Source organism: Oncorhynchus masou, chromosome 27 (genome assembly GCF_036934945.1).
Source record: "Oncorhynchus masou masou isolate Uvic2021 chromosome 27, UVic_Omas_1.1, whole genome shotgun sequence".
Classification (NCBI taxonomy): domain Eukaryota; kingdom Metazoa; phylum Chordata; class Actinopteri; order Salmoniformes; family Salmonidae; genus Oncorhynchus; species Oncorhynchus masou.
Window position 1 is genome coordinate 59,564,603 of NC_088238.1, and position 16,808 is coordinate 59,581,410.

General features: G+C 41.5%; 2 protein-coding genes across 2 annotated transcripts; both read left to right on the plus strand.

The window, feature by feature from the left end:
• The first annotated feature begins 8 nt into the window (after positions 1-8).
• cd68 (CD68 molecule) lies at positions 9-6,536 on the plus strand. Its single transcript, XM_064940792.1, is given in 7 exon segments — positions 9-372; positions 1,862-2,421; positions 2,809-2,925; positions 4,447-4,516; positions 5,306-5,335; positions 5,338-5,490; positions 6,047-6,536. Coding segments are annotated over 7 exon segments (1,122 nt in total). The 5' UTR covers positions 9-323; the 3' UTR covers positions 6,190-6,536.
• A 94-nt stretch (positions 6,537-6,630) lies between these two features.
• Positions 6,631-8,456, plus strand: LOC135516463 (UDP-3-O-acylglucosamine N-acyltransferase-like). The gene has a single exon (XM_064940793.1). It carries the CDS (start codon positions 6,631-6,633, stop codon positions 7,633-7,635), a length of 1,005 nt encoding a protein of 334 aa, XP_064796865.1. The 3' UTR covers positions 7,636-8,456.
• Positions 8,457-16,808: the final 8,352 nt, after the last annotated feature.

Genomic DNA, 16,808 nt, shown 5'->3' on the forward strand with positions numbered 1-16,808 from the left:
TTTTACATTTCAACTTCAATTGGAGTAGGGACGTCCCATGGTTTCCGGTTAGCACGGACCCCATCAGTTTATTGAGCAATATCTACCTCAACCTCAACGCTCGTGGTCTGACAGTGCAGTGACTGAGGAATAGTTCCAACTTCCTCGAACTTGTTGGTTTAGTTTCGTTTCCTTCGTATAACGCAGCTGCTGATCGACACATTTCTCCATTTTGCTGGAGTCATTTGTCTGGCTAGCCTACATCTCCGGGATAAAAAGTTCTGAGTCAGACACGTTGTAGGCTATTATATTGGTTTGGAAGTCGAATAATAGAATCAGTCAAAATGAAGAAGGTAATTCTGTTCGTGTTTACACTCTGCGCTATTGTCTCAGGTAAGTTCCCCCTGATTTTCCTAAATAGAATAGATTTGTTGGTCAATCTGCTACTCATCTCAAACGGAATGTTTTCAGGTTAAAAAAACCTAAAATATTCCCCAGAATGTAATGATATGGAGTTTAGATCATTTTTATGATGTAAGAAGGGATCCACCTATTTCTCTGTTTCAGAGGTTGAAAAAGCTTTCTTTTCTCTGATGTTAAATTCCCTGCAAATCAATAACCATGTGTTATTTCTGATCATTATATTACATGAGTATAATAGCCTATTTATTTCCATATATTTTTCCATATTCCATACCCCTAATCGCGTTACGGAGTAGTAGCCTATGTGTTTCGTTTTCCACGAGTTAGTTGAAGTATGGTCATGTGAGTTTCGATTTGTTGTCTAATAAATCATTATGAAATGTTCATTCTGATGAGCTTTTTAAAAATGTTTTTTTTTAATTCACTCTGATGATCGTTACCGCGTTAGGACAGAGCTTTCACAGAAGGTAAAACAAATAAAAATACTAAAAATATATATTATATTTATATAATAATACATATGGGGGAGGGACAGAATTAGTTTTCATGCATTCTGGTATGATGTTAGCTAAGCATTTATTCGTTTTTATCAACTTTATCGTTCACTTTTTATTATTTGATATGCTAAATATATACCACGTTCAAGTTGTAGTTGGAACTCGGAAATGTCCGACTTGCGAGTTGGTTGAACGCGGCACGTGTTTAACTATAACCAGTAAGCAAGTCTGATATTTCCGAGTATCTAATAGTTCCGAATACAAAGCGAACGCGCTATATATTTAGCCAATTAAATAATAGAAGCTGAACGATAAAGTTGATTTAAACGAATGCATGTATGGCCAACATCATACCAGAATGCATGAATACTAATTCTGTCCCTGACCCAAATGTATTATAGCACGTGAATGCGGCATTAATTCGAGGTTGTTGTTGCTGCCTACACGGAAGGCATTGAAATATTTTATTCTGCGCTTCCGGATAAACCCACACCAAGTTGCAGGTTTCATGTTTCAGACTACATGCTTAGAAAACATGATTCCAAAAGGGTGACTCAGCTGTCCTCATGGTAGAACCCTTTTGGCTTCGATATAGAACTCTCTGTGGAAAGGGTTCTACAAAGAACCCCAAACGGTTCTACCTGCAACCAAAAGGGTGATACCTAGAACCAAAAAGGTTATTCAAAGGGTTATCCTATGGGGGCAGCTGAAGAACCTGTTTAAGTTCTAGAAAGCAAGATTTTTCTAAGATTGTAGTCACATGTATTTTAGGGCAGGGTTCATGGACTAAAGCCAACACCTAATTCTCCAAATCAAGATTTGAAAAAGTTACTTCACCATTCATCCCGGTTTATGGAATCCTCAATTCAAATGATTTGATTTACGTCTAATGGTGATGCTGGAGAATATCTAATTAGCAAACAAGATTAAAGTTTAACTATTGGTTCTTTCTCCTCCTGAAGCGCTGGCATCTGCTCAAGAGGATACCAAAAGATCCAAACCGTCTGCAACTGTCTTCCCCCCCTCTGAGTTTGGCCCCACGACCAACACTGCCACTACCACAACTACGACTGCATTACCCACCACAGAATCCCAGAATAATACCAGCACAGCAGCTCCTACTACAACACTTACATCCACCACGACTGCATCCAACAGCACCACAGCTGCCCCCACAACAGCCAATGCCACCACAGCTGCCCCCACAACAACAAATGCCACCACAGCTGCCCCCACAACAACAAATGCCACCACAGCTGCCCCCACAACAGCCAATGCCACCACAGCTGCCCCCACAACAACAAATGCCACCACAGCTGCCCCCACAACAGCCAATGCCACCACAGCTGCCCCCACAACAGCCAATGCCACCACACATGCTCCCACCACTACTGCCCCTCCAAAACCGCAGCCCACCCCTCCTGCTAACCTGACCGTGGGAAAATACATTCTCAAGTCGGAGAAGGGTCTGTGTGTGATGGCCCAGCTGGCCCTGCAGATCAGAGTGGAAGACACTGGAAAGGTACAGCACCGTGTTAGCCTCACGACAAACACCAAGAACACATTGGTTGATTATTTTAACGGTCAAATTGGGGCCAACTAAGATTTACTGAAAGTGCGTTGCCCATGAGAAAGCATCATATGAGGTTTGCAAAACAGGGAAAAATTCCCTGTGTCACCAAAGTTATTACATGTTTATCACATGTATTGAGCCACTGAGTTACCAACTCTTTCAGTTGATGTTTTGTAGGTCCAGGATATATATTTTTACCATCCTCCATCCTATTGACACGTGGTAGGCCATAAGCCACATCTGTGTTTTAATCTTCTGTTTCCTCAACATTACGCCATTGTGTGTGTGTGTATGACATGTGTACGTACAACTAATTTCATCTGTTCATTTTTCCAGACAGGAGTATTCATCGTTCAACCATTGAAGACAAGTGTTGCAGGGGGTTGTGAGAAATCCACGGCCAACTTAACCCTCACGTTCAAGGAGGGCTTCATCACCTTCATGTTTAATAAGGTAAGAAAGGCTTCGATACTCCTATCATCACTACCCACTGAGAAAAAGAACAACCACCCCATGGGTATTATTCATTAGGCACCAAACAGAAGAAAATGTACTGAAACAGAGAGAGACTACCTGAACTTGTCCAATAAGAATCGTTCATTTTTTTTGCTTTCTGTTGGAAAACTTCTTCTTCTTCTTCTTTTTTTGCTACTGTCAGCCTTATTGAATATGACCCGAGTTTACAACATGTATAGAGATTAGCCTGCAGTTTGTTGACCGTTTATTACATTTATGGAGATCTATAATGATTAATCCAACACTGTTTTTAAAAGGTTGAATAATGGTTATTTGTGTATGGGGAAACAAGACATGCATGAAAATGAGGTTATTCTACATGTGCCAGTGTTTTTTTTTAAATTTTTAAAGTATTGGATCAAAGGGCCAGGAGGTTTTCCTTGCATTGGGACCCGGACCTGGACAAACTCCGGGCCCTATATCTCTATATGCCACATATGTTCCCAAGTTGTTCCTAGTCAGGTTTCTAGTCAGGTCACATGGCCCTGACCTTAGATAAAGCTCACCTTGTCACGTCACTTTGACATCCTGTGTATCAAGCTCCACAGTAACTCTCCTGGCCTGTATCAAAACCGTCCGTGATCAGGTGTCCCATAGGGGCGGCACACAATAAGCATTTCACTGTAAGGTCTACCTGTTGTATTCGGGCTCATGTGACAAATACAATTTGATTTGAATTGGCCCAGCGTCGTCCTGGTTAGGGGAGGGTTTGGCAGCTGTTTAAAGGGTAAAGGCCGTCATTGTAAATAAGAATTTGTTCTTAACTGACTTGCCTAGATTAAATAAAGGTTAAATTAAAAAAATAAATCTACACAGTTTATGATCAATTGGTAAATTGTTTGACTGTGTTCAAAAGGGAACATTGGCTTGTAAAGGGGAAGTATGGCTTGTAAAGGGTCCTGTGTGGCTCAGTCGGTAGAGCATGGCGCTTGCAACGCCAAGCGCCGTGGGTTCGTTTCCCGCTAGGGCCACCCATATGTAAAAGTAGTGGCCCCAGCCGACTTGTAAGTCGCTTTGGACAAAAGCGTCTGCTAAATGGGATATATTATTATATTATTATTGTAAAGGGGAAGTAGGGTGGCAGAAGACATATTTCTGCATCCTGTTAGGAAACTCTAGCAACCTTGTGTGGAAAAAGTGATGAATTAGTAGACTGGGGTTAGATTGCAACGTTGTAATTTCTCTAGCTACTGTCTAGTGGCACTGTGAAATCATGATATTGTCATATTGTTTTAGCGTTGATGTTACCAGGAGGGTCATAAAATATATTATGGCAGATTAAACATGGTTTTACTGCCATTGTGACGCAATACAAAACGTTTGATTAGGTGACTCCTTGTGTGTGTGTGTGTGTGTGTGTGTGTGTGTGTGTGTGTGTGTGTGTGTGTGTGTGTGTGTGTGTGTGTGTGTGTGTGTGTGTGTGCGTGAAAAAATAAATCTTTCTCTTGTCTTTTTCAGAACACCAGCCAAAACGCTGTCTATGTCGATGCGGTTTCTTTCTCTCTTTCCTACCCGGTAACATCTGGAGGTAATGCTACATGCCGTCTGGGCACAGAGATTCTTATTCCAACCTGTGTGTCAGTGCAGTGGACCACACATTGTAGAACGATGAACACGTTAACCCGAGTCAGTGTTATTCATGCAGTAAATGTGTTCTCCACCAAAGTTCCTGTTTGTGTCGTTGACACTTTGGACTTTTTCATAGGCCCACATCAGTTGCTCGTTTGCATTGATATTTCAGTCTCTGGAAGAGATTGTGTAATATAAGGGTAAATATTAACACGACTTTGCTTAACAGCCTACCACCAACACATCTACAGATGTAGGATCTTCATTTGATCACTCTTTTTGTTACTGATCATTTTCCCGCAAGCAGGAAAATGCAAACTTGTAGTGTATTTGAGTTTAAAAAAAATGCTTCTACCGTTTGTAATTTCCACTTTGAAATCTCATACTTGATTTGCCCTAAAAGAAAAATGTAACAACCCCTACAGAAAATGTCCATGAATTATAATCCACATAAGAATTCACATTTCCTGTTGCTGCAGGATTATTTTCCTGCTGAAGCAAACTGGCTCAAATTAGGATCCTACATCTGTATGTGTGTCTGCGTCATATGACTGAAACAAGGCCTTATCTTTGAATAGGGAATTTACAGTAGTGCACCTGTTTCCAGAATAAACAAACACCTTTTAATGCCATGTAGACTAACAAGTTTTAATGTTTTTTTCAACCAACACGTCCCTGTGGTCGGAGACAAAAAAATGATACATTTGTGATGGTGACGTTTGATTGGTGTTTTGTTTTTATGCTGCAGACAACGGCAACATGTCTCCACCCTTCGTCGCCAAAACGGGTCACTGGATCTCTTCCTCGCTAAGGTTGGCCACTCCTACTCCTGCAAGAGCGAATCAGTTTTCATGGGAAAAGGGCTCTATCTGGACATCACCCAGGACAGAATACAGGCCTTCAACATCACCAAGGAGTGGGACTTTGGCACATGTATGTATCCCATTACATTGCAATGTTGAACATACTAAACTTCAGGGCAAACCTGTTAAATGTCTTCTGACGTTTTGCATTGCCAGTATGTGTCTACAGGTTACTAGATTACTACAAAAACAAAACATGTTTCATCTGTTCATGTCATTGTTCCTCCCTGGTTCTCAGTGGTTGATTCACCAAACCGATTCAAACCAATACAGACAAATCAAACCCATCCAAACCAAATACTCTTAACAATGGATTAATAGCTTCAGTTGTCTAGATTAGATATCGAACACGCGCATAGTTAGTGAAATTGGGGCGGCAGTGTAGCCTAGTGGTTAGAGCGTTGGACTAGTAACCGGAAGGTTGAGAGTTCAAACCCCCCAGCTGACAAGGTACAAATCTGTCGTTCTGCCCCTGAACAGGCAGTTAACCCACTGTTCCCAGGCTGTCATTGAAAATAAGAATTTGTTCTTAACTGACTTGCCTGGTTAAATAAAGGTTAAAAAAAAAAATGTGAAAATGTCCCCAGCCTTAGCTCTGACACTAAACCCATTTCTCTGTGTTCCAGCTGACCCCTGCCCCGCAGACAGACCTGCTGACTACCGCGTGGCCATTGCTGTGGGGATTGTCCTCCTTATCCTCATCATCATCGTGGTGGTGGCCTATCTCCTGAGCAGGCGAAAAAGATCAGATGGCTACCAGTCCCTCTGAAGAGCCACTCAGGGGTCAAAGGGCGCACTGTATCAGCTCACAGTCTCAATACACCCACCATCGTGTTTTTGTCACTTGCTGTTAACTGTTAACACTGCTGTAACCCCAACTGTTCACACATCAACTAATTGTACCGCTCACACACAAACTAACTAACTGTACCACACACACACAAACTATCTAACTGTACCGCTCACACACAAACTATATATATGGATAAGATGAGGGAATATTTCAGCGTTGTAGACCGGCAGTTTCATTTTAGTTGATTTGTACATTCATTAATTGAGGTGGATCAAATGTATTGGATCAGATACTAGGATTAAAATATACTGACTTTGAATATACTCACTCTGAACTCTTTGGCTGCTGAACATTTTAGATTGTGTCATTTGTGCTACTGTGATATCCGGTGCTACTGTGATATCCGGTGCTACTGTGATGTCCGGTGCTACTGTGATGTCCGGTGCTACTGTGATATCCGGTGCTACTGTGATATCCGGTGCTACTGTGATATCCGGTGCTACTGTGATGTCCGGTGCTACTGTGATGTCCGGTGCTACTGTGATATCCGGTGCTACTGTGATATCCGGTGCTACTGTGATGTCCGGTGCTACTGTGATGTCCGGTGCTACTGTGATGTCCGGTGCTACTGTGATATCCGGTGCTACTGTGATATCCGGTGCTACTGTGATGTCCGGTGCTACTGTGATGTCCGGTGTTACTGTGATATCCGGTGCCACTGTGATATCCGGTGCTACTGTGATGTCCGGTGCTACTGTGATGTCCGGTGCTACTGTGATGTCCGGTGTTACTGTGATATCCGGTGCCACTGTGATGTCCGGTGCTACTGGGATATCCGGTGCTACTGTGATGTCCGGTGCTACTGTGATGTCCGGTGCTACTGTGATGTCCGGTGCTACTGTGATGTCCGGTGCTACTGGGATATCCGGTGCTACTGTGATGTCCGGTGCTACTGTGATGTCCGGTGCTACTGTGATATCCGGTGCTACTGTGATGTCCGGTGCCACTGTGATATCCGGTGCTACTGTGATGTCCGGTGCCACTGTGATATCCGGTGCCACTGTGATATCCGGTGCTACTGTGATGTCCGGTGCCACTGTGATATCCGGTGCTACTGTGATGTCCGGTGCTACTGTGATGTCCGGTGCCACTGTGATATCCGGTGCTACTGTGATGTCCGGTGCTACTGTGATATCCGGTGCTACTGTGATATCCGGTGCTACTGTGATGTCCGGTGCTACTGTGATATCCGGTGCTACTGTGATGTCCGGTGCTACTGTGATGTCCGGTGCCACTGTGATATCCGGTGCTACTGTGATATCCAAGTGCTCGACAAACCATCAACTATTGTGTCTGTATTTGTTTTACCTTCTACGTCTGAAGCTTTCAGTGCAGTATTTCACAATGTGCTTTCTACTATAGCTGGATTTTGAACCTATGCTGTCTTGGTTATTTTTTCTTCTTATTAATTTCTTTGTGTTTGTACCACTGCCCTCAACCCTTTAGAACGGCCTATTAGGCTATTTGATTTCCCGAATCGTAATCTAGATGAGGTTAATCATGGGCCTTTTTTTTATGTATTCCACTCAGTTAATCAAAGGGAATGTTTCAGATTTTAAATGTAAAGTTTTGTCCAAAAGGGAGGCATACTTTTGAATGTAAATCGCAATTTGTGTTTTCAATTTCTTGTCTATTTGTCTCAAGTGCTTTGTTGACCGTTATTTGCTATTACACACTCTTTTCCTTGTGATGTGGAAATAATTTGGTATGTAAACATGTTTGAGAACATTTTATTAGTCAAATGTTGCAACCATAAGTAATTGCATGACCACTGATTGTTTATCTTGTCAACTTTGACAGTGGTCAGAAAGCTTGAGGTAGAAGTTGCCTTTAACCACAGATATAGAATCAGATGACCTAAACCGGCCAATCATAAGGAGGAAAAATGGAATACAAATATATGACTCTGGGGCAAATTGCATTGCATTGTAAGGGATTACATTTGGGATCAGAAAGCACATTGAACAAGTTCTGACTCATCTAAACATAGGGAATATTACTGTTCTATGTTGCCACAGTTACAGGTTCCTAATGTTGATTATGGCCTCAATTACTATTCTTTTAGTTTAATTTAGGGAAAATTGATTTTGATTTGTTTACATGTTATTATGTGCCATGTATCATCTTGGAAAAAAAGGTTGAGAAATGAAAACATGCCAAATAAACTTGTATTAATGTGTAAATGTGGTTTTGGAGTTTATTTGGAGTATTGAATCTGGCAAAACACTAAAGATCAAAGTTGGGGAGTAACGGATTACATGTAAAATACAAAACAAACGGTACCTGTAATCCGTTAAATTACCAGATAAAATATTGTAATCAGATTGACACAACAAATGACCACCAATCAGAGACCACTATGATGATACACCAAATGATGACCACTAATCAGAGACCACTATGATGACACACCAAATGATGACCACCAATCAGAGACCACTATGTTGACACAACAAATGACCACCAATCAGAGACCACTATGATGACACACCAAATGATGACCACCAATCAGAGACCACGATGATGACACAACAAATGTGTTTGATGGATTGCGGGTAAAGAGCAGGAATAGTATTTTGTAGGCTACAGTACCAAGCTTTGTCTTCCAATGGTGAGACTGCTGTCGGCATCCAAAGATTATCCAACAGGAATAAACGCTTGGAGGTAAAGGTGACATCAGTGGTGTTGTCTACAGCGATACGGATATGACCTATTATTGATATCTACATAGCGCATTGATGTGAATCACACTGCTGCTCCCTCATTTAGCTATTTGCGCCTTACGGATTGTGGTTGTTGTAGATCCCAGCCTATAGAACAACAGCTGCACGGTGCAGATCCCAGCCTATGGAACAACAGCTGCATAGTGCAGATCCCAACCTATGGAACAACAGCTGCATAGTGTAGATCCAAGCCTATGGAACAACAGCTGCATAGTGTAGATCCAAGCCTATGGAACAACAACTGCATAGTGTAGATCCAAGCCTATGGAACAACAGCTGCATAGTGTAGATCCCAGCCTATGGAACAACAGCTGCATAGTGAGGATCCCAGCCTATGGAACAACAGCTGCATAGTGTAGATCCCAGCCTATGGAACAACAGCTGCATAGTGTAGATCCCAGCCTATGGAATATACGTGGGGCTTTTATTGCTCAATCTAATTCATGCTGATATTCTTTTTAAAATCCATAGCCCTAATGGACATGCTCAAACTTGCACACCTTTGATAAACTTAAAGTGGCAATCTGTAGTTGCTACATCCATTTTTGGTAAAAGACCAAGTCTATATCATGGCAAGAAAAGCTCAAATAAGCAAAGAGAAACAACAGTCGATCATTACTTTAAGACATGAAGGTCAGTCAATTGGGAAATGTTCAAGAACTTTGAAAGTTTCTTCAAGTGCAGTCGCAAAAACCATCAAGCTCTATGATGAAACTGGCTCTCATGAGGACCGCCACAGGAAAGGAAGACTCAGACTTACCTCTGCTGCAGAGGATAAGTTCATTAGAGTTACCTCTGCTGCAGAGGATCAGTTCATTAGAGTTCCCTCTGCTGCAGAGGATAAGTTCATTAGAGTTACCTCTGCTGCAGAGGATAAATTCATTAGAGTTACCTCTGCTGCAGAGGATAAATTCATTAGAGTTACCTCTGCTGCAGAGGATAAATTCATTAGAGTTACCTCTGCTGCAGAGGATAAGTTCATTAGAGTTACCTCTGCTGCAGAGGATAAGTTCATTAGAGTTACCTCTGCTGCAGAGGATAAGTTCATTAGAGATACCTCTGCTGCAGAGGATAAGTTCATTAGAGTTACCAGCCTCAGAAATTGCAGCCCAAATACATGCTTCACCGAGTTCAAGTAACAGACACATCTCAACATCAATCCTTCAGAGGAGATTGTGTGAATCAGGCCTTCGTGGTCGAATTGCTGCAAAGAAAACCACTACTAAAGGACACCAATAATAAGAAGAGACTTGCTTGGGCCAAGAAACACGAGCAATGGACATTAGACCGGTGGAAATTGGTTCTTTTGTCTAGAGTCCAAATTGGAGATTTTTGGTTCCAACCCCGGTGTCTATGTGAGACGCAGTGTGGGTGAACAGATGATCTCCGCTTGTGTATTTCCCACCGTTAAGCACGGAGGAGGAGGTGTTATGGTGTGGGTGTCTTAGTGGGACTATCATTTATTTTTAACAGGACAATGACCCAACACACCTCCAGGTTGTGTAAGGGATATTTTACCAAGAAGGAGAGTGATGGAGTGCTGCATCAGATGACCTGGCCTCCACAATCCCCCGACCTCAATCAAATTGAGATAGTTTGGGGTGAGTCGGACCCCAGAGTGAAGGAAAAGCAGCCAACAAGTGCTCAGCATATGTGGGAACTCCTTCAAGACTGTTGGAAAAGCATTGCAGGTGAAGCCGGTTGAGAGAATACCAAGAGTGTGCAAAGCTGTCATCAAGGCAAACGGTGGCTATTTGAAGAAGCTCAAATATAAAATCTATTTTGATTTGTTTAACACTTTTTTGGTTATTACTACATGATTCCATATGTATTATTTCATAGTTTTGATGTCGTCACTATTATTCTACAATGTAGAAAATAGTAAAAATAAAGAAAAACCCTTGAATGAGTAGGTGTCCTAAACCTTTTGACCGGCTGTGTCTTGAAGAATATAGCTTCTAAATGCCTCATGATCTTAGTTCAACTCTCACACTTCACGAGAACCCAAAATATAAACTTTTTTCTCTCGCTTGTTTGTAAACATTGTAAATGTAAACAAACACTCTATAGCCTCACAACATGGTTAAAACAATAATTGTGATATCATGGATGGTCAGTCCTTGCATCCATAGCTCTGTCTATTAATCTGAGAGTGGTTACATTTCTCCAGGCCCATCCTTCAGCTTTATACCAAAACAGAGGCAGGCGACCGTTTTGTTATTGTTTCACCTGTGGATTTGCCCTTTAAACAGCTGCATATTATCAAGATATCTAAGAGTCACCAACAATTTGTAAGTCGCTCTGGATAAGAGCGTCTGCTAAATGACTTAAATGTAAATGTAAACACAAAGTTAAACAAAAGGCCTATAGCAAATGCAGCATATGGAATTCATTTTTCACATGTAAAATAGCACTTTTCAGTAGTCCTCAAAGCATGCCATTCCATGAGCGCAACATTTATTTTTCAACTTGAATCAACGAGCCCAACCTGTCCTCCATGACAACAAAATCATAAACAACGGAGCAAAGCTGGCTAATAAGTCCTTAGTTAAGGGGTTATGCTCGGGTAAAACAATTTGTCTAATCTATACTTCCATATTTCCAAGTCTTGTTCTTGAATGTCAAGGGGTATAACATTTATAGGAATGACTGAAATTCTGATAGACTTTGGTTTTTAATGTAACAATGTAATTTATTTGTATCATTATATGTAGTAGAAAGCGATGGGTTAGAAGAAGCCTACATAACCAACCCATAAAGTAAAATTGAACATCCATATGTGGCCAGCTATGAAAACTTTTAACATTGATTTTATTCTGCAACAGATGTCGTTCAATTGGTAACATACATTTTTGTCTTCTTCTAATGCCTCTTAAAGGGAAAGTAATCTAAAAGTAACTGAATGTAATCAGATTACGTTACTGAGTTTAGGTCATCCAAAAATGGATTACAATTTTGGAGAGGTAACTGTAACAGATTACTTTTAGGAAGTAACCTACCAAAACCCTGCCAAAGATATACTGTAGGGGCTTTTAATTGAGTCATTCAAGTTATTTGGTATACATTAACTGTGGGAATGTCCTATTGTATAAACACTGATATAGTTATTGATGTTCATTGTATTCTCTCATCATGTAGATCAGGGATGGACCACAGGCTGCCTGCGACCCCCCTCTTTCGAAGGCCCTCGGATGAATTTCCACCCTTTTTTTAACGAACTCTGCAAGGGTCTCAACCTATTGTTTTGAGTTTGAATAGTAGAATACACAAGACGCAATTTCGAAATTCGGTTGTGCATCAGCAGTTTTTCTCTTGTTATGTTAATCACTGATAGTCAGTAAATTAGCCCATGTCAGCTAACATTTTTTAGATTTGCAAAGTTAGTTTAGCGGCCAGCTATCTAAACTTGTTATCAATTGCGGCCCCTCATGATGAGTTCAGATTTGTTGTTGCCCATCCCACTATGTAGCCTATGACACAACACACAGATCAATATCACGGGGAAACCTGGTCTCAGCGAAAAACGTATTAAAAAAATCCATAACACTCCATTTGGTTTGATATGTTACTTTAAGTTAGGTTACATTACATTGGCCTAACAATATAATAGCAGTTATACAATATACAACTAATTGTAGGACATATATTATCCTATTATTCTCTGGGACGACAGGAAGCATAATGGTTAGAGTGTTGGGCCAGTAACCGAAAGGTTGCTAGATTGAATCCCCAAGCTGACAAGGTAAAAATCTGTCTTTCTGCCCCTGAAGGCAGTTAACCCACTGTTCCTAGGCTGTCATTGTAAATAAGAATGTGTTCTTAACTGACTTGCCTAGTTAAATAAAGGTTAAACATTTGTTTTCAATTTGTCTTAATCCCACCAGTTTGGTTTAATCCATTTAGTATGATACATTACTTTCAACTGCTTTAGTATGATATGCTACATTAGGTTAGGTTACATTACATAAGGGTTAAGGTTAACGTCTACAGGATCGGTCCCCCCCCACGGGACAGTTAAGCTAACGTAGGCTAATATGATGAGCGTGAGGATGTAAGCAACTTGAACATTTCCCAGGACATATCTGATATGGGCAGAACGATTAAATTCTTGTTAATCTAACTGCACTGTCCAATTCAAGGTAGCTATTACAGTGAAATAATAGAATGCTAAGTTTGAGGAGAGTGCACAATTATGAACTTGAAAATGTATTAATAAACTAATTAGTTACATTTGGGCAGTCTTGGTACAATATTTTGAACGGATATGCAATTGTTCATTGGATCAGTCTAAAACGTCAAACATAAACTTCTAAATTGCACCTCGGCTAGAATAATACATTATGGCCTTTCTCTTGCATTTCAAAGATGATTAATAAATAAATAAATAAAAACATTTTTTTTTCATTGTATTATCTTTTACCAGATCTAATGTGTTGTATTCTCCTACATTAATTTCATATTTCCACAAACTTCAAAGTTTTTCCTTTCAAATGGTATCAATAATTGGCATATCCTTGCTTCAGGTCCTGAGGTACAGGCAGTTAGATCTGGGTGTGTCATTTTAGGCAAAAATTGAAGGAAACAAAAGGGGGCGTATCCTTAATTAAGAGTTTTAAAGTTACGTTAGTTAGGAAGAATTTACCTAACATGTTAAATAGTTGTAAAGCAGCTTAAGTTGTCCATGATGAGATTGAAACACTGCAACCAGGGGTGAAAGTAAGGCGGTACGGCGAAATAAATAGCAGGGGTACGCTGTACAGGTAAAACATGAGGCTTTCGCAATAATTCAAACAAAATGTCCAGAGAACTGTAGGCTATTACACCACTATTACTCATTACTGCTTGTCAGAGGCATGAACAAATCGGCTGGTACAGCCTACGCTTCAAAATGCGCTGTGGTTCAACGAGAACAACCAGCCATTTTGCCAAGATGTGTAGCCGAGACGAGCGGGGACAACCAGTGGACGCATGTATTCCGGCCTAATGACAATCGACAAATTTCATTCGATTTTTGGTTTTAACGGATGTCTCTTTCCATTCACAACTGTTATGAGGCCGGAAACGGGTTGTGAGTGGATGAAAGTGTGCAGGAACCTAGTAAAGGAGCCCTTTGAAGCGATTGTTTGACAAGCACTTGCATACCTTGGTCCCGTTCTGGGAATAAATAAATTCTACTTTCCCCCTGGCAGGGTAACTTTTGGGTTGTTGTTCGAGTTAATAAGTAGTTTGTGAAGTTGCTAAATGAGATAAAATGCTAAAGTAGTCAGTGATGAGATTCGTGTCATTCGCCCAGCCATCCAACCCAACCAACCACCCTGTTTTCATTTTGACGTTAAGTAACCTATTGTCTTATGTGACCATCCCAAACGTAACATATCATACTAAATGGAGTGGCGTGGATTTGAGTCAAATATAATACGTTTTTCTCTGAGACCATGCTGTGCAAACTGGTCTTCAAGTATTTCCGCGACTGGCGAATCAATCCAGTTGTTTGCAGAAAGATCGGAAGTTGGCTTATTGTATGTTTAGCATTTCTTCATAGAAAGTATTTTGTTGGTCAAGGGTTTCTCGTAAGGTAACACAGTCCTCCTCAGATCATTGCTGGGTGACGACATAATGATGATAGGAATGGAATACACGTTATCTCACTTGTGTCGCAGTCACACATACACACAGTAGCCTACCTTTATTTTTACAGTATTATCTGGAGAAAAAAAGCAACACTGTAGTAAAGTCTGCAAAATCACTACAGGTTTTTAAGTATAGTAAAATACCACAGAATTCAATTTGTATACTTTTTTTTGTATTTATTTAACGAGGCAAGTCAGATAAGAACAAATTCTTATTTACAATGACGGCCTACCCCGGACGACCCTGGACCAATTGTGTGCCGCCCTACGGGACTGCTATCACGGCCGGATGTGATACAGCCTGGTTTCAAACCAGGGACTGTAGTGATGCCTGTTACACTGAGATGCAGTGCCTTGGAAAGCTGTGCCACTCGGGAGTATATACCCTAACCATTCCCCTCCCCATATTACAGTATATACCCTGACCATTCCCCTCCCCATATTACAGTATATACCCTGACCATTCCCCTCCCCATATTACAGTATATACCCTGACCATTCCCCTCCCCATATTACAGTATATACCCTAACCATTCCCCTCCCCATATTACAGTATATACCCTGACCATTCCCCTCCCCATATTACAGTATATACCCTGACCATCCCCCCCCCCATATTACAGTATATACCCTGACCATTCCCCTCCCCATATTACAGTATATACCCTGACCATTCCCCTCCCCATATATACCCTGACCATTACAGTATATACCCTGACCATTCCCCTCCCCATATTACAGTATATACCCTGACCATTCCCCTCCCCCATATTACAGTATATACCCTAACCATTCCCCTCCCCCATATTACAGTATATACCCTGACCATTCCCCTCCCCATATTACAGTATATACCCCATTCCCCTCCCCCCATTCCCCTCCCCATATTACAGTATATACCCTGACCATTCCCCTCCCCCATATTACAGTATATACCCTGACCATTCCCCTCCCCATATTACAGTATATACCCTGACCATTCCCCTATTACCCCATATTACAGTATATACCCTGACCATTCCCCTCCCCATATTACAGTATATACCCTGACCATTCCCCTCCCCATATTACAGTATATACCCTGACCATTCCCCTCCCCCATATTACAGTATATACCCTGACCATTCCCCCCCATCCCCTGATATTACAGTATATACCCTGACCATTCCCCTCCCCCATATTACAGTATATACCCTGACCATTCCCCTCCCCATATTACAGTATATACCCTGACCATTCCCCTCCCCATATTACAGTATATACCCTGACCATTCCCCTCCCCCATATTACAGTATATACCCCATTCCCCTCCCCATATTACAGACCATTCCCCTCCCCATATTACAGTATATACCCTGACCATTCCCCTCCCCATATTACAGTATATACCCTGACCATTCCCCCATCCCCCATATTACAGTATATACCCTGACCATTCCCCTCCCCATATTACAGTATATACCCTGACCATTCCCCTCCCCATATTACAGTATATACCCTGACCATTCCCCTCCCCATATTACAGTATATACCCTGACCATTCCCCCCTCCCCCATATTACAGTATATACCCTGACCATTCCCCTCCCCCATATTACAGTATATACCCTGACCATTCCCCTCCCCCATATTACAGTATATACCCTGACCATTCCCCTCCCCCATATTACAGTATATACCCTGACCATTCCCCTCCCCATATTACAGTATATACCCTGACCATTCCCCTCCCCCATATTACAGTATATACCCTGACCATTCCCCTCCCCATATTACAGTATATACCCTGACCATTCCCCTGACCATTCCCCCCCATATTACAGTATATACCCTGACCATTCCCCTCCCCCATATTACAGTATATACCCTGACCATTCCCCTCCCCATATTACAGTATATACCCTGACCATTCCCCTCCCCATATTACAGTATATACCCTGACCATTCCCCTCCCCCATATTACAGTATATACCCTGACCATTCCCCTCCCCATATTACAGTATATACCCTGACCATTCCCCTCCCCATATTACAGTATATACCCTGACCATTCCCCCCCCCATATTACAGTATATACCCTAACCATTCCCCATCCCCCATATTACAGTATATACCCTGACCATTCCCCTCCCCCATATTACAGTATATACCCTGACCATTCCCCTCCCCCATATTACAGTATA

What these genes read in the sequence shown, in the direction of transcription:
- LOC135516463 (XM_064940793.1), top strand. Translation starts at nt 6,631, where the DNA reads ATGTCCGGTGCTACTGTGATGTCCGGTGCTACTGTGATATCCGGTGCT.